The sequence below is a fragment of the Artibeus jamaicensis genome, unplaced genomic scaffold, assembly GCF_021234435.1.
Source record: "Artibeus jamaicensis isolate MK-2021 breed Jamaican fruit bat unplaced genomic scaffold, CSHL_Jam_final contig_497, whole genome shotgun sequence".
Classification (NCBI taxonomy): Eukaryota; Metazoa; Chordata; class Mammalia; order Chiroptera; family Phyllostomidae; genus Artibeus; species Artibeus jamaicensis.
The window spans coordinates 4,680,949-4,706,677 of record NW_026521863.1 but is presented as its reverse complement, the minus strand read 5'-3'; the positions used below and the strand labels follow the sequence as shown (position 1 = coordinate 4,706,677).

Here is a 25,729-nt window from a genome sequence, read left to right as displayed (position 1 = left end):
GGGTAGCTACCTGAGGGGAGAGGACTTGATTTTGACCTTTTATTTGCTAGTCAGAAAGAAGTAAGTCATACAAAGCCCTCACCGTTTTTCTCATTTAAGTTGTAACTGAGCTAGGTGTCCCCAGACCTGCATGGAGTTAGGCTCTGTCTTCCTGAGGCTAACACCTTTGCTCGTAGCCCAGGTGGTCTAGGCTTAGAGTGGTTAGGACAGTTCACTGAAGACGTGCGCCCCATGGCTGATGTGGGGCAGCTGAGTCTCTGAACTGCCCCCCACCCCCCTTCCCAGGGGGAGGGGCCTCACTGCATAGGTGTGGGTGGTACCTCCTTGCTCCACAGGGGAAGTCATCTTGGTGCCTGCCACTGGGGAGGGCGTGGTCTGCTGACCTAGGAGTGGCCTGCTGGGCCTGGGTTAGACTCGGACTCCAGTTCTGCCCCAACACTTCCCAGCGGGGCAGACCCACCGCCTGCGAGCATTTCTTTGGTGTTCTGTGACCCATGTGATGGTGCCTGGGGGTGGGGGGGCGGTTGGGAAATCAAGTGGGTCACATTTGCAAAGTGCCTGAGTGTCTGGTGAGCAACAACCGGTTTTCGGTAAAGAGTGCTTCTCGTAATCGGTGAGATTGGCCTCTGGGCCAGGAATCCTTCCCTGAGGTGGCGGCTTGAGGCCCTGCCGGGACCGAAGGAGATTACATGTGATACATAGCATTGCTGCCCGGCAGGCGGTCAGTACCGGGACATCGTTATAGCCATGCAGGGGATCGACAGCACGAGGACGCATCTGGTGTGTGTCCCGGTGTTGGAGCCACTGTTTGCAATGGCATTTCCTCACCTACCAGTTAAAGAACTTTCAACGCCACAATCATATCAGTTACAGTCATGAAGAATTGTTTGGTTTTATAGTTAATACTACATGTGTCCCTTTAGTCCTGGTTCTTAGTCGTTAATACTTTAGAGAAAACACCAAATTTATCCATTATGGTCAGGGAACTATGCCATGTAATGTCATTAAATTAACTCCTAAGGTAAACTTCCAACCTCAGACTAGTTCAGACTAGAGACAGTGGCAGAGCTGGCACAGATGTCCCCTGTATCCTGGGCCCGGTCTGCCCTGCTGCTAAGCCTCGCTGTGTGCGCTTGTCACCACTGGTGCAGCCGGGTCGGTGCAGTAGTCATCCTCCTAAAATCCCTAACTCCAGGCAAACCACGCTAAAAATGGCAGACAAAACCAAAGTGAGGGACAGTGTGCAAAACCCGACCAACACTCTTTAAAAACTGTTCACGCCATCAAAACGAACACATCTGAGCACGGCTGGGGGACACGCGGACTCGATGTGACGTGCGTCCTGGTGGGGTCTGGGGACAGGAAACGAGCACTGGGGAAATGAGAAAATCTGAACAGAGCAGACACGTCGAGTCCCCGTGTCCCTCAGTCGTGCTCAGATGTGTTCATTTTGATGGCGTGAACAGTTTTTAAAGAGTGTCGGTTGGGTTTCGCACACTGTCCCTCACTTTGGTTTTGTCTGCCATTTTTAGCGTGGTTTGCCTGGAGTTAGGGATTTTAGGAGGATGACCACAGAGGGGAAGTGTCCTTGTCATCACAGAGGGACTCACGCTCTCAGCACGAATTGTCACCAGTGATGCTGATTACCCTGATCACCGGACTGACAGCTGATAGAGGGTGTGTGCCGGAGTTCCCGCTGTCAGGTCACCTGTTTTTCCACCTGTCCACACACCCCTCTCCACACACAGGTGTTGGGGAGTTAGACCCCGCCGCCTCCAGAGGGCACTGTCTACGAAAATACTAGGGTTTTTTCTGTGTGGGAGCTTAGCCTCCTCTCCCACCTGTTTATTTCTTCAGCAGTTGCTTTTTCAGTGTGCACTTGGGGGATCGTGGTTGTAATCCAGTGCCGTGTCATGCACTTTGTCGCTCAGGTCGTCACAGCTTTGGTCAGCGGGCTCTCTGCCCTTGTGTCCTTTGGACATGGCCCTGTCGGATTGTTTGGGGGATTTTTTTGAGCACTTCCTCACTTGCTGGGACTGCAGGATGCTCTGGCCCTTGTCACATCCTTTGTGCCCCATCCTGGAGTCAGCCAGCCATTTCCCCAGGGAGCCCTGGCCCCGCCAGTGGTGCAGGCCTTGGGAGTCGCGGTCTGAGTCCCAGACAAGGGAGCTCTTCCTGCTGATGGCAGAGCCGGGGCGAGCGGTTCACCGTCCACGTTGCCGTAATCACTGCTCCCACTTTTCGTTCCGTTCTCTTGTGTGTGTGTTTCCTGGGTGCATCCTCCTCGTGGGTGGAGTTCATCTTTTGAATGCATATGTGTGTCATAGGGCACACTTATAGTTAACTATTTTTAAATTCAAATTAGGAAAGAAGGTAACATGAGCCAAGGAGGTTCAGGCAGCTCGTTCGTTTGCTGCATATAGTGGCTCTTCAGATACTTCATTTCTAAGAATGACAGGGAAGTAATTCATGATGTAAAGTGTTTTTCCCACAAATAAATTATGATTAGAACACGAGAGTTAAAAAATGTTCTCATTTGAAAGAAGGGTCGGCAGAGGGAGTTCAGAATTTTTTTTACTGCCTCTGAGGTTTTGAGCATTTCTCTTTTTCTCTTACACTCTTTGAAGCTTTGTGTGCACTTGGTGCAGAGTGAGAGGCACGTCCCTCCTCTCTCCACCCGCACGGCCGGAGTCATCTGTCCGCGAGCCTCAGATGGGCTTCTGACCGAATCATCGCTTCTGTTTGACGTTGCTTCCTTTAAGTCTTTGTTCTTGGTGTTGGCATTTCACTGCGAAATGCATCTGCAGGGAGACCGCGCGGTGCTTATGCTCCTTTCTTGCACCGAAAGGACAGCTTCCCACCTGTGCTCTGCGTCACTCCGTCTGTGCGCCAGGTGCGTCTGGGAAGGGCTTTCACTCCAGGGTGGTTGTCTCCTCGCTGCTCTGGAGCACGTCCAATGCAGTATTGATGTACAAAGCTCTGGGTAGGGATGCGCTCACGCAGTGTTTTGGAGATAGTAAGACCTAGTAAAAGTGAGGGAGCACACCTGAAAAATGTCTTTGTCTTTGTCCACCTAGGTCCTCACCTGCTTGCAGCAAAATTGCAGAAATACCAGAGGTAATCATTTGTCTTTTATCTGCAGTATGTCTCACCTATTTAAGCATTTCTTTTCCTCCCCATCTCTCTTTTTGCTTTACTTCTTTTCAGGTAGTTTTTTGGTTAACCCAAAGTAGGAAATAATATGAAGTCTTTAAAACTTCTTGTTACATTTATTTATGTAATTTTATACATGTTTTCTGAAAGTTTTTTTTCTTGGTGATAAGGTTAATTTATTTTCTTTTTTCTCTTTAATATATTTTATTGATTATGACATTACAGTTGTCCCATTTCCCCCCCTTCATTCCCCTCCACCCTGCACACCCCCTCCCCCACCATCCCCCCTTTTACTTCATGTTCTTGTGTCAAAATTTCTTTAGATTCCACATTTCCCATACTATTCTTGCCCTTCCCCCTGTCTATTTTCTACCTACTGTCTATGCTACTTATTCTCTGTACCTTCTTCCCCCTTTTCCTCCCACTCCTCTGTTGCTAACCCTCCATGTGATCTCCATTTTTATGGTTCTGATCCTGATCTTGCTGTCCTCTTAGTTTGCTTTTGTTTTAGGTGTGGTTGTTAATAACTGTGACTTTGCTGTCCTTTCACTGTTCATATTTTTTTATCTTCTTTTTCTTAAGTCCCTTTAACATTTCATATAATAAGGGCTTGGCGATGATGAACTCCTTGAATTTGACCTTATCTGAGAAGCACTTTATCTGTCCTTCCATTCTAAATGAAAGCTTTGCTGGATAGAGCAATCTTGCATGTAGGTCTTTGGATTTCATGACTTGGAATACTTCTTTCCAGCCCCTTCTTGCCTGTAAGGTCTCTTTTGAGAAATCAGCTGACAGTCTGATGGGAACTCCTTTGTAGGTGACTGTCCCTTATCTCTTGCTGCTTCTAGGATTCTCTCCTTCATTTGAATCTTGGCTAATGTAATTCTGATGTCCCTTGGTGTGTTCCTCCTTGGGTCCATCTTCTTTGGGACTCTCTGAGCTTCCTGGACTTCCTGGAAGTCCATTTCCTTTGCCAGATTGGGGAAGTTCTCCTTTATTATTTGTTCAAATAAGTTTTCCAATGGTGGCTGTTCCTCTTCCCCTTCCGGTACCCCTATAATTCGGATGTTGGAGCGTTTAAAGATGTCCTGGAGGTTCCTAAGCCTCTCCTCATTTTTTTGAATTATTGTTTCTTCATTCTCTTCTGTTTGGTCATTCTTTTTCTTCCTTCTGGTCTATTTGATTGATTTTAGTCCCAGTTTCCTTCCCATCACTATTGGTTCCCTGTGCATTTTGCTTCATTTCACTTAGTGTAGCCTTCATTTTTTCCTCTAATTTGTGACTAAAATCAGCCAGTTCTGTGAGCATCCTGATTGATCACCAGTGTTTTGAACTGTGCATCTGAAAGTTTTGCTGTTTCCTGGTCGCTTAGAGGTATTGGCTCTGGGACTTTGAGCTGTTCTTCTTGAGCCACAATGTTTTGGCCTGTTTGTTCCTGTTAAAGTATGAGGGGCGGAGCCTTAGGTGTTCATCAGGGCGGGGCGACCCAGTTGCTGGGTTGTGATGCTGTATGTGGGGGCGGGGTCAGAGAAGGGCAATGGCGTTTGTTCTGCTCTCTCTTGGATTTCGGTCCCCTCTGCTGCTTCCCGCAAGCAAACTGGGGCCCCCTGGTGCCAGCTTCTGGGTGTGTGGGCCTGTGCACCTTCTAGGACCCTGTGGGTCTCTCCAACGAACTCTCTGTGAGCCTGGGAGCTTCTCCAGGTATCTCGACCCTGAAAGTCTTTCCAGTTGGTGCTTTCAGGTTCTAATTCCTGACCTGGGTCCCTAGCCTGCGCAGTCTATCTCACTGCTCGCTCCTTCGCTTGGTTTATCTTCGTGTGACTCTGTGACTGCGGTCTGCAGCGCCTTGTGCCTCCCTGGGTCTGCCTGTTGCCACTCTGCGCCTGGGATCTGCCAACCACCGCCTGCGCTCCTTTGTCAGTCTGGCAGCTTTTTCCTGCCCGACCCCGCTCCCTCTGCCAGTGGCTGACTCCACCCCTCTTACCAGTCTGGCTGAATGGTTCGTTGTTGTTGGGGTTCCGTACAGTTCAATTTTCTGTGTTTTGGTTGTGTTTTTGTTACTAAAACTTTGTTGTCTTTAAACTTGGTTGTGCGAGGAGGCACAGTGTTTCCACCTACGCCTCTATCTTGGCCAGAAGTCCCACTGAAAGTTTTCATAAACAGCTTATAATTGTTTTTATTCCTAATGATGAGTAAAATTTTTCCACTCAGGGTCATTTTTCTTTATATATTGGTTTTCTATCTTTATGTGCTCTTTTTGTTTTTTTTTAGTGAGTACTGAAAAAGTATATTGTGCATAAATCTGTGAGTAAAGTAAACGACTTCTGCAAGAAGACCTAAGTCGGGCAGGCCTTGTCCATTCATCTACCTGCCACATGCTAAGACCTGGCCCTGTCTGCTTCGCCTGAAAAACGTCCAGTGGGTGCTCCCTGTGTCTCAAAGAGGGTGCGTGACCAGTGGGCCGCTCGCTGGAAAGCACACAGCCAGCTGAACTGTGTGCTTATCAAGAGTTGCTGGTTTGTTCCTAGGTCTGTTTAGATCTCTTGTACATTTTAGTTGTAATTGCATAATTGAGTACACTATTCTGTAATTATATGATGTGTTAATGCAAAAGAGACTTGCAGTTGCTATGTAAACTAATCTGGGATGCTTTGGAAAGTCTAAAGATAGGTCACAAAAAGAAAATCGTTGTCAAGTTAGGTATAGGAGAGAACTGTGCAAGTTTAGGGAGAAAAACCGTAAGAACCCTAAAACAGTGCCCCACAGAAAGCTGACTTGCAGCGTCTTTCAGGGACATGCACTCATAGGCAAGGCTGTGGCCGACCTCGGAGGAGCTCGAACCTGTTCGCAGCCTTATAGGGAGAATACAGGGTCGAAGTTTTGTACAGGTGTTGGTTACCCATCACAGTTTAACGAGCCATCCCAAAGCTTCATGGCGTAAAATTAAAACCATTTCTTATTTGTTATGGTATTGAGTGGTTCTTCTGCTTCTTATGGTGGCGGCTTGGGCTCAGGGACAGCTGGGAGGTCCAAAATAGCCTCACCCGCTAGCCAGCAAGTAGGTGCTGGCTGTCAGTTGGGAGCTCAGCAAGGCTTGGATTCGCTGGGCTCTCCTGCACGCAGTCTCTCCTCCTGGCTAGGTTGGTCTTCAACAACCATGGTAGCCTTGGGATGGGTGGACTTTCAACATGGCGGCCAGGTCCCTCTGGAGTACAAAGGTGGCCTTCTTAAGGCTCAGGCCCAGCTGGCCCAGAGTCACTTTTGCTACATTCCGTTGGTTAAAGCAGGGTTCAGGGTCATTGTAGATTCAAGAGTAGGTGATTCTACAGAGCGTGTGACTAGTGGGAAACCTGGTTCACGGAGGGCCACCACCGTGACCCCCACCACAGATGCTCCAGCTTCTGTATCTGCATGGCTCATTTTTAACATTTTATATATATATATGTATACACACACACACACACAACTAACTAAAAAATCACAAGTCCTAGTGACATTTGATAAGGAGACTCTAATAAATGAAAGTGTTCATAAGCAAGCTCATTATAATAATATGATTAAAACTTGTATTCTCACTAATAAGCATGGGAGTGTAGGGGTTTTGGCCCCTGTTACTCTGATTCCACATCGTTGCTCCTCACTCCATGCCCCTGTGGGCAGCGGCACCTGGGGTTGCAGTATCTCTTCACTGTTGTCGGAAATCATCTGTCTTTGATTCTTGTGGCCTTTAAAAAATCATGTTCCTCAGATAGTAGACTATTAGTGTATTGTAATGGAATTCAGACAGTGACTAGGCCTAACGTAGCAGAGGTAAGTTGTTCACCTTGCAAACGAATGCATTCGGCAGGTAGTTGGTGGGCACGGGACCAGCACCAGCTGTCACTGCCGTCACGGGAGAGACAGTGACATGGGCTTCCAGTCTGTTTGGTACAGTTTCTTGTTTGTTTTCATTGGAAATGTTTAAAAAGAGTACCCGCCTTTGTTGAAAAAGATGAACTTCAATAAAAAAACCAAAAAAGTCTGGAAAGTAACCAAGACTCACCGGCTAGGTGTGTGCGGCCCTTGCTCCCTGAGTGAGTGCAGGTGCTCTGCAGGGACGGGAGAGGCCTGGCTCTGACAGCAGCTTCCTGCAGCTCGGCTGTGTGCTCGGCCGTGTGCTCGGCCGTGTGCTCGGCGAGAGGCTGATGTGAAGGGTCGCCAGCGTACTGGTGGACCGATCGGCTCTTACAGGACAGACCGTCAGCCTCAACATTAGCTTAGCTCCCTTTCACTTACCTTGCCGCCAGACAAACTACGGGCGTTCTTAAAGAAAGAACCCTGGAAACTCCACCCCTTCTGCCGCCTCTCCCCTTCCCCTGTCCCCCAGTGGCAGAGAATGACTACTTAACAGAGAATAGGGTAGTGGGGAGGTGGAAGTGGTAGAGAGGGTCCGACCCAGGTGAGTGCTGTACTTTACTTCACAAGTAGACGAAATGCTTTATTTCTAAAGACTTTGCTAAAACACTTTTGATCGAGGTAATCTTAAAGGACTTTTGCAAAACCACAGGTATTTTCAAACTGACCTAATCCAACTTCATTTTATAGATGAGCTATTTCAGCCACCATGTGGTTTACCTACATTGTCAGAGCAGACATGTTAACCCCAGGTAGAATTTTTGTCTTGTCACAGCAAAAAGTTTGATAAAAACTGCACCAAGCCCTCTTGTGTTGAGTTCCAGAGAGATTTTTCTTAGATTCTATGTCAAGTGAATAGTACTTTAGCAAAGTTTTCTGTTAGAAGAGCGAAACATTGTTTTATTAGAAGTTTAGTACCAGAAAGACCTTTCACATTTGTAGGTTTTTAAGCACAAGTAAGGCAGATGTTTCAGGGCGACTGATGTAGACCTTGTACTGCTTCCCCATCCCAAATGACTGGTGTGTCCGTGGAAACACTCTGAACCCGTCAGCTGACCACATGAGCTCATTTCACATGAGCTCATACAGAATGAGGCTTCGGGTGCTTTTGGTTAGTTAATTGAAGTGAAGCAAATTCTTTTGAAGTTAACCACTAGTATTTATTTTTCTAGACTTTGTATGTAAAATTTTTAAAGGAAAAAAGAATAAACTTTAGCTTGATTTTTTTTTTTCTTTCCCACCTCTCATTATGTATTTCTTCTTAGCTAAAGCTCCTAACCTAAGTTGTTTTTCTCTGGCTGCTTCTGGCATTTTTCTCTTCATCACTAGTTTTTAGCTCGTTGGCTATGATGTGCATAATCAAAAACTGGTAATTTTCTTATAGTTCTTCTGCTTGGGGTTTGTTGAGCTTCTTGATCTGTGAGCTTATGGTTTTCTTCAAATTGGGAAAATTTTCAGCCCTTCCTTACTTCTTCAAAGATTTTTTTTCTTGCCTTCCTTGTTTGATTTAGACTCTAGTAACACCCACAGGGGTGGGCAGAAGTAGGTTTCTGGGTGTGAGTCTGTGGGACACAGTTTATTCTCGTGTCCTTTACTGCTGTGCTGCTTCCCACGGAGCAGCAGCGACCTGTGTCTGCCCGCCCCGCCTGTCAGTCACAGCGCTCGGTGCGGGCCGCGCTTCCCCATCTCTCCCTGTCTCTCCTGGTCTCGCTCTGATCAATGGAGACCCTTTCGGCCGCTGCGTCTTCAGGTTCACTGGTATTTTTTCTTCTGTGTCTAATCTGTTTTTAATCCCATCCAGTGTTTTTCATTTCATATATATTTTTTATATCTTCCACTTGAGTCATTCCTGGTATATTTCCATTGATTTTTCTGCTGGTTTGGGTTATAGCTTCTTGTTTCTTTGGTAATTTATTTTTGCTAGGATGTTAGACATTGTAAATTTTGTTTTTGGGTGCTAGACTTTTAAATAATTCCTCTAAATAAGGTTGGACTTTGTTCTGACATGTAATTAAGTTACTGAGTAACTTAGATGGAATAAATGTAAACCAGTATTTCTAATGAATGCAAATACCATTGAGCCGAGTTAAGGAAATCCTAAGGAAGTATTAAATATATATCTTCACCTTCACATAAGGCTTGTCCTAAGGTTCATTTTAATCATGAATTATAAGTGTGGTGGCCGGCAGCACCACACAGTGCTTTTTCCTGCCTACTGTCCTGGGATGCATGATAAATAACAAGCGATTGATACACATGATAAATGTGTAATGTTTGCTCTCATTTTCATATGTTGTCTATTACAGTATTCACCTTCACTTCCATGTGATTCCTTCTTTTAAATTTGTACCAGATTAGTTAGTACCTATTAAATATTTTTTTGAAAAAAAGGAAAGACCAAAAATTTTGTTTGAAAACGTTTTAAGTTTGTTTATTGTGTTTATTGGGGTGGCATTGGTTAATAACATTATGTAGGTCTTAGGTGTAGAGTTGTACAGTACAGCATCTGTGTATTGTACCGTGTGTTCCCCACCCCAGTCACGTCTCCTTCCATCACCGTGTGTCACCACCCGTGCCCTCGTCTGCTCCCTCTACCCCCTTTCCTTCTGGCCATCAGCCATATTCTCTGTATCTCTGAGGGTTGTTTGTTTGTTTTTTCACTTGATCTCTTCACCTTTTTTACCTAGCCCTCCAACCCCCCTCCCCTCTGACAGCCATCAGCCTATTCTCTGTATCAGTGAGTCTGTTTCTGTTTTGTTTGTTAGTTTATTCTATTCATTAGATTCCACATGTAGGTGAAATCATATTGTACTTGTCTTTCTCTGACTGGCTTAACTTAGCAGAATGTTCTCCAGGTGCATCCGTGCTGTTGCAAAGGGTAAGATTTCCTTCTTTTGTCTATGGCTGTGTAGTGTTTCACTGTGTAAATGTACTACAGCTTTTTTATCCACTTGTCTACTGATGGACATTGGAGCTGCTTCCGCATCTTCGGTATTGTAAATAGTGCAATGAACATAGGGGTGCATATATTCTTTCGAATTAGTGTTTCAGGTTTCTTAGGATATATTCCCGGAAGTGGAATTGCTGGGTCAAAAGGCAGTTACAGTTTTAATTTTTTGAGGTAACGCCATACTGTTTTCCACTGTGGCTGCCCCAGGCTGCATTCCCACCAACAGTGTACGAGGGTTCCCTTTTCCACATCCTCACCAGCACTTGTTGTTGGTTGATTTGTTTATGATGGCCATTCTGACAGGTGTGAGATGATATCTCATTGTGGTTTTAATTTGCGTCTCTGATGATCAGTGATGTTGAACATCTTTTCATATGTCTGTTGGCCACCTGCATGTCCTCTTTGGAGATGTGTCTGTTCATGTCCTTTGCCCATTTTTTAATTGGATTGATTGATTGATTGTGTGTGTGTGTGTGTGTGTGTGTGTGTGTGTTGAGTTGTATAAGTTCTTTAAAAATTTTGGATATTAATCCCTCATCACATGTATCATTGGCAAATATTTTCTCCCATTCAGTGGGTTGTCTTTCATTTTGTTGATGGCTTCCTTTGCTTTGCAAAAACTTTTCCATCTGATGTAGCCCCATTTGTTTATTTTCTCTTTCGTCTCCCTTGCCTGAGGAGATATATCAGAAAGAGTATTTCTCATGCATTGCTCAATAAATGTTTGAGATTTTACTGCCTGTGTTTTCTTCTAGGATTTTGTGCTTTTGAGTCTCACATTTAAATCTTTAATCCATCTTGAGTGTATTCCATATGATTCTTTATGTATGCTGTTAGGATAATGAAATAATTTGGAAATAACTTTGAACTCAGCAGCTGTTTCTTCTGCCTGTATGATGGTATAAAGACCCAGACAGATGACTTTTTTGGGTAATAAATGCACATCTGAAATGACATTTTCAGCTTCTACACAATTATTACAGGGGTTTATTTTTCTACTTTTAGTTGGAGAGTACAGCCAAAAGAGTTGTTCCCATGTGTGGAGAAGTATTGGGTTGGTCAGAAGGCTTGTTTTCCCATAGGGAGGCTTCAGCAGCCCTCAGTCGTCTGTCACTCCACGTGAAACAGCTTTGTTAGATTGTGTTGTGACAGCTGTCGTGTCAGTGTGTGTTTAAAAACTGATCAAAATTGGTGAGTTTTTGTGCAGCCATTTTAGTGTTGAAGATGTAAGGAAATATGCAGCATTTTTGCCATATTATGCTTTATTGTTTCAAGAAAGGTAAAAACACAGCTGAAATGCAAAAAACCATTTGTGCAGTGTGTGGAGAAGGTGCTGTGACTGATGGAATATGTCAGAAGTGGTTTGCAAAGTTTCGTGCTGCAGATTTCTTGCTGAATGATGCTCCACAGTCCAGTAAACCAGCTAGAGTTGATAGCAATCAAATTGAGACATTGAGAACAATCAGTGTTATACCACGTGGGAGATAGACAACATACTCAAAATATCCAAATCAATAAAATTACCATTACAAGGGAAAAATGTGTCTTATTATATAGAAAAAAAATGTGAACCTTTAGCCAACCCAGTATTTTGTCCACAGTTGGAAGAGAGTATTAAACATATTTTTCTGTGTCCTCAAATTAAATTCTTCCTAAAAGTTAACTAAATTTTTATTAAATCTACATTCTTAGACTCTTTTTTTCTGTTAAAGCATAAAATTAGTCTCCATGTGGACTAGACCAGGGATATTTACCTGAAATAAATTGTCCTGAGGTCGTGGCTGTTGGGTGCTGGCCATTAGGAGACATGGCTCACGGAGGCACAGACACTTCAGTCCCTCTTCAGAAGACCCTCCCCCACGTCCACGGGTGTTTCTTCGCCTCCTGCGCCCACATGCTGCTGCTGCTGCAGGCTCACGAGACACGTTGCGCTCCTGCGCCTGCCTGTCCGTTTGAAACAGCAGCGGTTTCCGGGTAGCCTTCATTTCCATTCTTTTGATTTATTTGAATCTTCACACCTGAATTTCTTGAAATATCTAGAGTGTTAACCTGAAAAGTTCTAAATTAGTCTTCTTGTTAGTCTTAGAAAGTTGCTTGTGTGCGCAGGCGTGGTGCAGTGAGGTTGGGACTCGGCCTCTGCCTCTCGAGTGTGCAGGTCCGCGCGGAAGAGGGCTGTTCTGAGCCAGGCCGCGCTGGCTCTCCCACACCTGGCTCCGTGTTTCCGTTCCTCTGGCCTTCCCTGTGGTCTGGTCCTGAGGGATTTGATTGGCCAGACGTTTGTACTCTAGTTCTCCAGTGATTACCATTCCGATCCATGAAATGTCTTGTTGTGGACAATACTGAATGAATTTGTGCTGGAAACCACTAATAAAATAAAAACAAAGTCCTTTCTTACCACTGACTGTTATCTTAAGGGGGGGTTTGAGAAAAAGAGTTATAACATTGAATTTGAAAGAATTTAGAAACTGTTGGAAATGTTAAATCTGTTTCCGGTCCTGTGTTGTGCTGAGCGTAATGGCGAACTTCTCTCTCAGTGCCCAGCAGATGCTAAAGCACCCAGGTTCCCTCGGAGTGCAGTGACTCTGAGGCCTGGAGGGTGAGCGGCAGCCTCACTTAGTGCCGCCTCCCTCTGTTATCACTCCTTTACTGAGCGTGCGCTGTTGGATGTAATCTCTGGCGTGGAGTCCAGGTGTTTCTTATCCTTAGTTTGTGCATGTGCAATGTGGAGATTTTAAATATTTGGACCAAGGCCCGCATAGGTAGTAACCTAGACAGGCAGGATTTGAACCTAAGTTGCCCCTCACAGCACAAAGCCTTTGCTGTTAATCATCCCAAAAGCTGTGCTAGTAGTGATCACCAACACAGATGGGAGTGAAATCAGTGACCTTGGCATTGTGGCATGCCCTTTCATCAGCCAGATCAATTCTTTGGTAGCGAGTGTAGAAGCAGTGGATACGAGGAAGTTCAAGTCTGTAAGTTCCACTGTTGTCGTGTGACTCGTGAGACTTCAGTAATAAGATAGCCTAAGGGAAGTATGTGCATTTAAAACTGATTTCTCAGTTTCCTCCTGGTTTATTGGCTGTGGTTAGCTTCCAGGGTGGTTCACTTCTGTGTCCTGTGAGTGTGCACACAGGTATGGGCAGGCACACCAGAGTCTCGAGAGCAGTCTGTCCGATTAAAAATCAGCTTTACCTGTCACGGGGATTCTTCCTGGATGTTAGTACTGGAAATTTGTATAATGGCACAGCATTTTTATTTTTGAAAGATAATTTGTTTTTTTGAAGTTTTATCTGTCAAACCAATTCAATATAATGGTATCATACATTTTAGAGTGTTTTTTCCCTCATGTTTTTGGAATGGATTTGACTTATATGAGGATATAAACTGCCAGGAAAAAAACTGGATATATCCTGGATATAGTTGTCAGGTTTATAAAATATGAAGTGGCCGTGGCTGGTGTGACTCAGTGGATTGAGTACTGGCCTGCGAACCAGAGGGTTGCTGGTTCAATTCCCAGTCAGGGCACATGCCTGGGTTGTGGGCCAGGTCCCCAGTTGGGGGCATGTGAGAGGTAACCACACATTGATGTTTCTCTTTCTGCCCTGCATTCCCTCTCTAAATATAAATAAATAAAATCTTTAAAAAGTAAAATACAAAGTGTATTTTATAAAGAATATTCAGACTGATAAATGTTTGAAAGAAACTTGATGACCGATTGATTCCTTCCAGTTTGCTGTTTTGGAATTGTGTGTGTTTAGGTTTTACCTTGTTAGCTTTGCAGTAATAGAACAGTATTATCATCTGAGAAGTTGGCTGAGGACAAAGAGTTGGCAGGGAGTGTTTGCAGGGAACAAAGTAATGAGGAATTGTGTTTGAAGGCGAAGATGAACTCATTTCTTTTCCTTTTCCACAGCATCCTTCTTCCCACCCCCTCCCCCGCCCGCCCTCGGCACTGCAGTGGACATCAGAGAACGTGGGCAGGCCGCCCACTCTGTTTGGCCGCCCGGCTCTCATGAGTGTCCCTGTGCTTTCTGTTGCGTGTCTTTCCAGGTGGGGTGTCCTTGCAGGAGGTGCGCCCTGAGGCCCAGGGCAGGGCTCTGCCTGCCGGCGCGCCCATTCAGCCTGTGTGCGGCAAGCGCATGTGCCTGCTCAGTTCTGTTTGCCGTGTCTTTTAGTTTTTGGCTCCTTTTTCCTTGATCTGTAAGTTTTCAGTGTTAAACTTCATTTGTGTTACAAAGAAGCCTCCAAACGACAGCCAGTGTGCATCGCTCTGCTGGTGGTAAGAGCAGCCGCAGGCCGTCCTCGCTTCCCTGCGTAGAAGAGAAGGCCTGGGGAGCTCCCACCAGCGCGGAGCGGCCGTGGCGCTGGGTGGGCACAGCCACGCGAAGGCTTTAGGAAGAGTTCGTGAGAGAAACTCACTTGCCACGTTCCTGAGTGTCCCCTCTGCTCCCTGCCCTTCACAGGCAACAGAGCACGCGGGGGCTTCCGGCGCGCGGGAATTCCGAGTCCGATGTGGAGGAGTTCTCGGACGGAGCGAACACAGAGAACCTCTACGGCACGTCTCCGCCCAGCACCCCTCGGCAGATGAAGCGCATGTCCGCCAAACAGCAGAGGAATGCTGTGGGGAGGCCCGCCAGCCGCTCCAGTTTGAAAGGTGAGCCTTGTACTTGAAGAGACCCCCCAGTGGGCACGCGGGGCGCTTCTGGTCCGCGGTCTTTGTGTACCGGTGACCACTGCCCGGGCCTCTCCGCCCGAGCGTTAGGCGTTCCTTTTATTTTACTTCCATTCTAATGTTGCTTTTACGTGTAAGTTTTTCATTTTTACCACTAGCTGTTTTATTAGTAAAGGAGAAGTTCAGTCTCCCAAGGTAGAAAGGTGCTTCTGAGTAACTTAAAGTTACTTGCGTTCCTTCGAGTGCAGAGGAATCCAGAGGTTGAGGAAGAGGCTGCGGGTGGGCGAGTCGACATGCTCATCTGGGTGGCTGGGGGCGGACGAGATGGAGGCCTCCTTTTCTCTTCCTTTCTCTTCTTTTCCGTTTCCATTCATCCCCTGAAGCCCCCACCCCTGCCCCGCAGCCTCCACGCTGCCGTCCGCAGCCTCCTTTTTCCCTGTGGGCCTCCGAGGCCGAAGGCCCGCTTCTGACTCCCAGTCAGGACTAGCGCGGTGGGCCGTTCGGAGGGGCAGTGCCGGACTCTCGGCCCCAGGCGTCCCTGGGCAGCTGGAAACCTCTGCTGTGCTCCGCTCCCCTGTGCTCAGGGTCCCGCAGCTCCAAAGAGCCGGAGTGCCCTCGGTTTCCATTTCTTCCTCCTAGCCCGCCACAGCTGTTCTCGTCCGAGGTAGGTGACGGATTGCTGACCTGCTGCCTCCACGGACCCTGCTTTTGGGCGTGGAGACCCAGGTCACTGAACCTGTGGTATTAGAATTTCCCTGTCAGTTTCAGCAGACGTCCTAAAATGGATCAGTTGATTGCAGAACCTTCTGGAATCTGTCCATCTGTTGCTTGGACAGGGCAGGTGCCAGAACTCTCCCCATCCCCTGCCCCCTGCGGACGTCGGGCCAGCCCTGTTTCTCGCTCCTGTAGCCCACGCTCTCCCCGTTGTGCCAGCCTCCCCGCCCCACAGTCTCCCCACCTCCTCCCTCACAGTGGGGAGCTGGCAGGTTCACTCGTGTCCCTGTCATGGCTGCTCCTGGAGGGAGGAGGGGGGCCAGAGAGATGGGCTTTCTTTTGTGTGTCCAGGGCGGGATTCCTACATGAGCCTCTTCTTGTTTTCTCACAGGGGACGTGTTCTTTCGCTTTCTTTTCAGCCCGATTGGCCACTAGATGTTAACTTTGGCCTGCGCTAACCCACTTTGGAAATTAATAGCGTTCCATTGCAGTTTCTCGTTTTTAAAATCAATCCTTGGCCCTGGTTGGTGTAGCTCAGTGGATTGAGCGCGGGCCTGTGAACCAAAGGATCACGGTTCAATTCCCAGTCAGGGCACATGCTTGGGTCGCAGGCCAGTTCCCAGCAGGGGACCCACGAGAAGCAACCACACATTGATATTTCTCTCTTTCTCTCCTTCCCTTCCCATCTAAAGATAAATAAATAAAATCTTTAAAGAAAAATAAGATCAATCTTTACAGCTTCTCTCCAGTAAAACGAAGGTCCTCAGCTCACACAGTGTCATGGAAGCGGCGTGGCGGTTGGTGTGTGCTCTGCGGTGGAGAAGCAGGAAGTGTCGGCAGCTCCTCTGCCTTCCCTTCCCTGTGGGCTCACCCTGGTTTGAGGCAGGGGTCAAGACTGCAGTGTGCCCCTTTTGTAGATTGAGAAACCGAGGAAGGCTTGAGGTCGTGGCGGGACCTCGTGTGGAACTGGTATTCGACGTGCGAGTTTCCGGAGCCACAGCAGGGGCTCAGCCCCTGCGCACGCAGCACGGTGGCCGACGGGCAGCCCTTCCGGCAGTGGGTAGAGAGCCGGCCACTGTGTGCGTGACGGGCTCCTCTGCCCTTCTGGGGGGTGGGGGGTGAAGGGTGGAGGGAAGAGGGGAGGTGGTCTCTCTCCTCAGCGTCCCCACTTGTTGATCCCTGCGATTACAGACTGTGTACACCTGGAAGCGGTCTCAGGGACCACTGGCTCCATTCCTGCCATCTTCCGTCAAACTTGTAGCTGTCTGAGACGCTGGACACCAAAATCCTAGATGACTGTATTCCTTTTGCAAAAGATGATGTGTTTGTTGTAGGAATTTAGAAAATGCGAACGAAAATGTGGACGTTCTAGGGCTTAGCTGAGGACGTCTCACAGCGGCGCTCGGGCTGCATCCTCTGGCTCCACAGGGCCAGCCCACAGTCAGCCTGGTGGGGACAGGCAGGCACAACTCGGGGAGGCGTGGCTCTTCGGGGCTCTGAGCACTGGCTCCTACCTGCTGGCTGCTGCCCGCGTGCAAGAACCGTGGGGGTTCAGTATGTGGTCAGACACGCAGCCTTTGGGCCCTCCATCCCCCCTCCATAAGTGCAGGCAACTTTGAGAATCCCAGAAGGAATGCCAGGACAAGCAGGTAACTGGTGTGCACTGTGTTTTTTGGTATATGGCAGATGGCAGCCATGGTCATGAACTGTTTAGATGGACATGGTTCTTTAAATATTTTTACTATTTATAAAAATTAAATCTATAGCATTAGCAGCCACACTCTCTTCTTATTTGCCTTTCTCTTTTTATGCTTTTGTCTGTCTTAAAATGCCCTCCTTTACTACCCTTGGTTAAGCAGAATCCATTTTTCAGGGCCCTTGGTCAAGTCCTCAGTCTTACTCAGAGGCTTTACAGGTCAGTTAGGCCACTGTGACCTGTCCTTTCTGGCACTCGGTGTCTCATCCTTTCTTTGGTCAGCCTGTACTGCCCGGTGTGCAACTTCGTGTGAAGGTGGCGTGACGGCGCAGATTGGTTAGGGTGCCAGACCGGACACGTGTCCAACCACCCATGTTCAGTGCTAGTTCCCATCGTGATGCTGTGATGAGGGTTACGATAGACTCTGTAAAAGCCTGACCTTGAAAATGAGCGGACTGACTAAAAACAGTACTCCCCAAAGGTGGCCTCATTCTAGCCACGTTGAATCAGAGACACGGGGAGTGGGCCCAGGAATCTGAATTTCAGCAAGAACCCGAGTGATTTTTTATGTTCACCAAAATCAGAGCACCTCGAATTCGTAGGTCTCAAAGCCCCTACCGATGCTGACCTTGGCGGGCTAGTGTGTCCCTGTCCCAGTGGTCGTCTCACCTCTGAAGGGGGGAGCACAGGAGCGTGGTTCCACTTTCTCTTGTGAGTGCTCAGGGAAGGCCGGTGTGTGGAATTTGGCAGCACAGCTTCCACACAGGATGGGAGAACTTAATGTAAATACATTTTATACATCTTACAAAGAGCTGTTGCCGGGGGAGGACAGTGGAGAAGCCAGTCTGTCGTCTCTTGTTTAAACATGTGAATCATATTGCTTGCAGTTTGGTTGCCTTTGGTTTCATTATAAACGTTATTTTTCTTTTCCTCCTGGTTGACCAAAGGAAAAAGTAATGACTCCGGGGGGGGGTTTAACTGCACTACCAAGGTCCACCCCTGGGGGACCGGATATCCCAGTTAGTCTTACTGAAGCTACTAGGAACTGATGTTGTATGTAGTCTGTGATTAGAATTGTCACATAAAACATTCTGTGTACTTTTTACCTATTCTCCTTTTCAAAAGCTCTGTTTGCATTTGACTTTTTCTTAATTACAGAGGAATTTAGTATTAACAGGAAACTGAACGAACCTGTCTGTTGGTGTGCAATGGGCTATTATTTATTTAAGAAAACTTATAATAAAAGTTGCTCTCTTGTGTCAGAGTGGATCAAGACAGAGTGGAAAGTCCTGGGGAATTTGCTGTGTCTAAGCTTAGGGGTCCCCCCGACCCCCGATGCTTCTCAGATCCCCCACACAGGTATCTGGTCCTGAAGGGCTGTTGAGAGGCTGCCCGGTCACCAGTCTTCAGAGAGTTCTCTTGCTTTTCTCTCTCCATCCAAATGTGGTGTTTGAAAAATACTGATAAAGCGTATGGGTATTTTCTTTTTGCATGGTCGCTAGACTGGGGTTCAAATCTCTCCACACATATTGTAGGTCCAAATATTAAATCATTGCTTTTTCTAAACACAAAATTACAAAAAGTTGTGTAAGATACCATTTTTTGCTGAAGTAACGTAGGCTTACTAAAATTTGTAAATAATCGATAAAGTTTAGTTTTTCTAGGCTTCCTAAAATACCTGTCTATACATAAAAATGGGATTGTGGCGTTTATTTGGAAGCACACACTAGTTAATGCGTTGTTCTAAGTTTGCTTTGCTTCCCTTCTGCACTTTTCCTTGACGTTCTTGTGTACGGTCCTGTTACTAAATGACGTCTTACAGACTGATGATTCCCCAGTCAGTACCTCTTTAGTTTCTCTCCTGAGTGTAAGACGCGCAAATCAGTTGCGTACAGTGTCCTGAGGGCACATCAAGTGCAGTGCATTGGGGACGGGAATCGTTATCTTTACCCCCAGCCGCCCACTGAGCCACCGCTCTGTCTTGTAGAGACACAGTGTGTCTCAGACAGTAGATAGATTGTAGGGAAATCTGGAGGCACCTGCTCCTTTGCTTTCTAGTAACCACTGGTATGTGTGTCCTTTGTTAATAAAGGTATAAAGAACACTGTTAAGCAAAACAGCCAAAGGGAGGCAAGGGGCTGGCTTGGCAGATTTTTTATGAATGAGGGTTGATAAGCATTTCTAGCTAGAAACAGTACAGTTGTAAAGAAGTTTCTTGAATGGACTGTATAAAAAGTTTTAAGACATTCAGAAGTAAAATAGATGAAAACTGCAGTTAAAAAATAGCATCATTTAAAAATATTCCTAATTTAATAGTTTTATATTAAAATAAGCACAAATCCCTATAGACAGAATCCTTTTTTGAAGAATCATAAAGGCAATTAAATATACAGTGAATCAAATTGGAAGTGTTCCTAGGAATATTTGTTTTAAAATTCTTATTTCACAACTAATTTGGTTTAATGTGGGGTTGTAAACACACAGTACAGTGTGCAGATGATGTAACACAGAATTGTAGCCCGAGACATACAATTTTATTAACCAGTGTCACCCCAATAAATTCAATTAAAAAAACTAATGTAATGGATTAGGAGGTTGATTGGTCTTTAACAAATTTTCTTTGGTTAATGGATTTTGAGTACATTAGTCTGTAACCCATGTAAATATACACTACTTCATTACATCTCAAGGCATACTGTATAGTATGTACTAAGGAGAAATGCTTGCAATTGATGACATGGTATGTTCTTAGAATATTTGTTATTTTTTCGAACAACTCTTTTATTCTTAATATTTAGGTATATATTACTTTAATGTGTGTCTATATATACATATGTATGAAAATGTAAATGAAATATATTGGTGAACATTTCTGAAACTTAGCTCACGTCACCATTCATGACAACACATACTCTGATTTCAGAGGTGTACAGATACAAAACGTGTGTCCTAGAGTCGGTGAAGCAGAGCGTGTGTGCCGCATGGAGGGGGAGTGGGGCGGTGTTACCGGTCTGGGCGCTGCCGGCTGGGGGGGGGAGGCACTCCCCTGGGGAGAGGAGGGAAGGGGGGGCGACTTTGAAATATGTGGGCTTCCCCTGGAGGGAGCAAAGCCCTGACGTGGCGGTTTGGAAAGGAGCGATTCCAGGGAGAAGAGGGCCCCAGGCCCCGGGCATCTAGAAAGCAGCAGGACAAGGGACTTCAGGTGTAGGTGTTTCATCGAGTCTGAAAACACGGGTCTGAAAACACGTGTCTGAAGCGTGTTTTCATTGAAAAACTCTGGAGTTAAAAGAAGTTTTTACCATCGTTTGAAGGAAAAGTGTGATGTTTACTTTCTTTGCATTCATTTTGAATGAAATGTGCCAGGATAACAGGCCAGGCAAATGACACTAAGTTAATTTATGTCGTCTTCAGTTTTCTTAAGGTTAAGTTTAAAATGCTGTTGTTCATTGTTTGTGGCTGAGAAGAAACCAAGGAGTAGAATAAATTAAGGTGTAGATTTTTGCCTAAAGATACAAGTACATGTGATTGTCAGCTTTATTGAAAATATTGAGAGTAGCTTTATATTTTTTGGTAACATACTGTTATGTTTATTTTTTAATAGAAAAAATGAATGCATCAAGCCAGCCGCCACATAAAGACACTGGAAAGGTCGGGGAGAATGTGGAAGAATACAGCTATAAGCAGGAAAAAAAGATCCGAGCGGCCATCAGGACGACAGAGCGCGACCACAAGAAAAACGTGCAGTGCTCCTTCATGCTGGACTCGGTGGGCGGGTCCCTGCCCAAGAAGCCGATCCCGGACGTGGATCTCAATAAGCCTTACCTCAGTCTCGGCTGCAGCCACGCCAAGCTCCCGGTGTCTGTGCCCGTGCCCATCGCGCGGACCACACGGCAGACTTCCAGGACCGACTGCCCGGCAGACCGCTTGAAATTTTTTGAGACTTTACGACTTCTTCTAAAGCTTACCTCAGTCTCCAAGAAGAAGGACAGGGAGCAGAGAGGACAGGAGAGTACATCCGCTTTCTGGTTTAACCGCTCGAACGAACTGATCTGGTTGGAGCTACAAGCCTGGCACGCGGGGCGGACCATCAACGACCAGGACCTCTTTTTATACACAGCCCGCCAAGCCATACCAGACATTATCAATGAAATCCTCACTTTCAAAGTTAACTATGGGAGCTACGCCTTTGTCAGAAATGGAGCCAGTTTTAATGGGACTCCGCTGGAAGGGCAGTGCAGAGCCCCTCCTGGAACGAGGGCTGTGGGTCACTCAACATATCACGAGCACCTGCAGCGCCAGAGGGTGTCCTTCGAGCAGGTGAAACGGATAATGCAGCTGCTGGAGTACATAGAAGCACTTTACCCGTCGTTGCAGGCTCTTCAGAAGGACTACGAGAAGTACGCCGCAAAGGACTTCCAGGACAGGGTGCAGGCACTCTGCCTGTGGCTAAACATCACAAAGGACCTAAACCAGAAGTTAAGGATTATGGGCACTGTTTTGGGCATCAAGAATCTGTCAGACATTGGCTGGCCAGTGTTTGAAATCGCCTCCCCTAGGTCGTCCAAAGGCAACGACGAGCCAGAAGATGAGGGTGACGACACCGAAGGGGATCTGAAAGAGCTGGAAAGTAGCGCAGACGAGAGTGGAGAAGAACAGGTCCCCGATCCAAGGGTCCCCGAGACCGGACACCCTGCTGACCACACTGGCACCCTCCAGCCGCAGAGCCGCCCGTCTAAGAAGCTCGAGAGGGTTGCGTCGGAGGATGAGGCTGGCAGCTGGGGAGCAGCTGACTGCAGCACGGAAGCAGGCTTTCGCAGACATTGTCTGACTTCCATCTACAGACCGTTCGTAGACAAAGCCCTGAAGCAGATGGGCTTGAGGAAGCTCATTTTAAGGCTGCACAAGCTGATGGACGGTTCCCTGCAAAGGGCACGGGTAGCCCTGGTAAAGAGTGACCATCCAGTGGAGGTAGGTTCCCAGAAGGCCTCTTTTGCTGTTGTACTTAATTCCATTACTGCTTGTGAGTGACGGTGTGTGTTGTGTTGTTATTGCGATTTCACAGTCTTGAGAGTTCTCTAACGTGTAAGTTGTAGTTATTTTAAAGTGTAGGTTTAAACATTTCTATCAAGTGTTGTGATAAATGGGGAAACGGATCTATGAAAACTGCACAAAACTTAGTGAATTAGGTATAAGGTGGTGTGTGGAGGGGAGAAGCGCAGCCATAGAAATGCAGGTTGGAGAGGGACGGACCTGGTGTCAATGACGAGGGGAGGAGCCCGTCCTGGGCTACCACAGCCGAATGTGAGTCGGTAAAAAGCCACGAAGAGACTTCCGCCAAGATGGAGGTGTAGGTGGAACCACCTGGCCTCTGTGCACAACCAAATCTAAGAACAACTATTTTTAACAACAATAAACACAACCAAGCCACAGAGAAAAACGACAATACGGAGTCCAAAGACAACGAAATGCTCAGCTAAACCGGTAAGAGGAGCGAAGCTAGCAGCTGAGCAGGTTGGCAAGAAAAAATCCCCGAATGGGTGGTGCGCGAGCAGCCGAAGGCGCAGAGCGCGGGCTGGCTATGGGAGCACAAAGGGAAGAGGTGCGGCGGCTGTCTGCGGTAGGTCGCGCATCTGCGTGCGGATAAACCAGTGAGGAGGGGAGCCTGCACGGGGCAGCAGGCTTGCACAATTCCGATCGGATAAACAGGCCCGGGGCGAGTGGTGTGACTGGACGGACTGGGCTAGCGGAGAGGACCGCCATTGCTCCCTCTCTGACCACGCCCCCACTCACAGCGTCACAAACCAGCGACCTGGGTTGCCCTGTCCTGGTAAACAATTAAGGCTTCGCTCTGCTTACTTAACGGCGCCAACAGACCAAAAATGGCTCTAGGACAGCTCAGAGCCCCAGAACCGATTGATCTAAGCGATGAAGAAATAGCCAATCTTTCAGATGCACAGTTCAAAACACTGGTTATCAGGATCCTTACAGAACTGGTTGATTTTAGTCACAAATTAGAGAAACATATGGAAGCTAAACTAATTGAAATGAATGGTAATACAAAGGAAACCAATAGTAATGGAAAGGAGATTGGGACTCAAATCAATGGAGTGGACCAGAAGGAAGAAAAAAATGATCAAACAGAAAAGAATGAAGAAACAAGAATTCAAAAAAATGAGGAGAAGCTTAGGAACCTCCAGGACATCTTTAAACGCTCCAACATTCGAATTATAGGGGTACCAGAAGGGGAAGAGTAACGAGTGGAAACCTTATTTGAACAAATAATAAAAGAGAACTTCCCCATTCTGGCAGAGGAAATAGACTTCCAGGAAATCCAGGAAGCTCAGAGAGTCCCAAAGAAGTTGGACCCAAGAAGAAACACACCAAGGCACATCATCATTACATTAGCCAAGATTCAAATGAAGGAGAGAATCCTAGAAGCAGCAAGAGCTAAGGGACAGTCACCTACAAAGGAGTTCCCATCAGACTGTCAGCGGATTTCTCAAAAGAGACCTTACAGGCAAGAAGGGGCTGGAAAGAGGTATTCCAAGTCATGAAACCCAAAGACCTACATCCAAGATTGCTCTATCCAGCAAAACTTTCATTTAGAATGGAAGGACAGATAAAGTGCTTCTCAGATAAGATCAAATTCAAGGAGTTCATCATCACCAAGCCCTTATTATATGAAATGTTAAAGGGACTTACCTAAGAAAAAGAAGATAAAAAATATGAACAGTGAAAGGACAGCAAAGTCACAGTTATTAACAACCACACCTAAAACAAAAGCAAACTAAGAGGACAGCTAGATCAGGAGCGGAACCATAGAAATGAAGATCACATGGAGGGTTAGCAACAGGGGAGTGGGAGGAGGAGAAGGGGGGAGAAGGTACAGAAAATAAGTAGCATAGACGGTAGATAGAAAATAGATAGGGGGAGGGTAAGAATAATAGGGGAAATACAGAATCTAAAGAATTTGAGACACGTGTTCATGAACTAAAGGGGGAAATGGTGGGGGAGGGGTATGCAGGGTGGAGGGGAATGGAGGGGGGGAATAGAACAAATGTAGTGGCATAATCAATAAAAAAGTTAAAAAAAATAAAAAGCCACGAAGATGCTAAAGCACTTTTACCTGAATACAGCATCCAAGGTCATGGGTGTGCAGAGTTCTCCCTCTCTTCTTCACAATAGCTTACTCCTTTTTCGAGAGCATGGCCAGTGTTGGCCACCGAATGTTGAGGAGACGTGAGTTGTAGGGATGTGTGAGAGTGACCAAAGGAGAAAAGGTGCACCGTTTGGGGAGGGTCAGCACTGGTGACGGAGGTCCAAGGGAAGTCTTAGTTATTTTGAAAGACGTGTTCGGCTGGTGAAGGTTTTTGTGAAAGGAGCCTGCCTGTTAGAGGAAGTGGTTTGAAGTTGGGTTTTGTACACTTTTCAATTTGACAGTTAAGAAAGTTAATTTCAAGATGTCACAAGCTGAAGGGTGACTCCTTGCAAAAGGGTACCTGTAGGAGTTCTCTGCTGCTGGGGGTGGCACGACTGAAGGGCCACACTTGGGTGTTGGCCTTGAGAGTGCAAGTGCACGCAGCTTCTCCGTGGTCAGTGTGCGTGGCTCGTGGCTGAGAGCAGAGGGACCCAGACTGTGGGGCTCCCTCTACCTGTGTGGGGCTGCAGTTTTACATTTTGTTGCTATGTGCCTGTGTCTGTACTGTTACGAAAAAAAAGCAAACCTCAGTTTATCACACAATCTGGAAAAATTATTTTTAAATTGATGGGTCATGAACCCTTAGGAGGCTGGTCAAGCAATCATGTAATACAGTACGATGTTTGCAGAGTAAGTTAACACCTCGTAGCTATTGGAGCTTAGTTTACTTTGAGTATTGTTTTGATTAGAAATCTCAAATGTAAATCTGTACTGTGATTTTCTTTTGAACAATACCGTAACTCAGAATGGTATGTTTATGTACATCTTTTTTTAATAGCGAATGAGCTGTACCCCTTTCGTCTGTGAATAACAGTTTTACGGTGAGGTTTTGTTACACTGCAGATTTCACAGTCAGTGAAGCGAATGCAGAGCTGTAAGGAGGGTCGTGGTGCGTTTCAGACGGGGGTAACGTTCTTTGGTCTAGGTTTTTGGTGTGAGCGGTTCAGCCCCAGTGAGGACACTTGAGCCAGACAGAGGTTTTGCTGGGTTTGTATCGTGAAGCCCTAGTTTTGAAGTGATGAGAGCAAAGAGGAGTGGCCCTCTCAGTGCAGCTGTGACTAGACTCAGCGGTTCTGGGGGGAGAGGGGCCCGGGTAGGCGTGTCCGGGCTTCTTACAGGCACCATGTGTGCTGTTGCCCACACTCGCCCCGCCCCCAGGCCTTCTGGGAAAGTGACCCTCGCGGCTGACGAGGTGCTTTGCGCCCTTAGATATGTTGGAACAAGAAGAGCGCTGAGAACAAGCTTACTACATTTTGTTAGAACCTACGTTCAAAAAGTAGCAGGGAGCTGTGGCGGTGTTCCTCCGCCAGAGGTGTGTGCCTTCGTTTGGCCAAGTAAGATGTGACTGAAATGGCTTTATCCTTGATGTGAAAGAAAGGAAACATACAAATTAGAAGCTTAATATGTGCGTGATTAAAGATTTGTTTATTAAAATCCTCTGTAGATTGTTTT

The 25,729-nt window shown here is 46.6% G+C and overlaps 1 protein-coding gene across 3 annotated transcripts in view; it reads left to right on the top strand.

Annotated features, from left to right (window-relative positions):
* Positions 1-25,729, top strand: part of MAP3K4 (mitogen-activated protein kinase kinase kinase 4) — a 90,929-nt gene that overhangs the window by 21,347 nt on the left and 43,853 nt on the right. For all 3 annotated transcript variants that reach the window (XM_053668729.1, XM_053668728.1, XM_053668730.1), the window contains exons 2-3: positions 14,461-14,651; positions 20,681-22,047. In XM_053668729.1, coding sequence (XP_053524704.1) covers positions 14,461-14,651; positions 20,681-22,047 — 1,558 coding nt within the window. The remainder of the gene's footprint in view (positions 1-14,460; positions 14,652-20,680; positions 22,048-25,729) is intronic.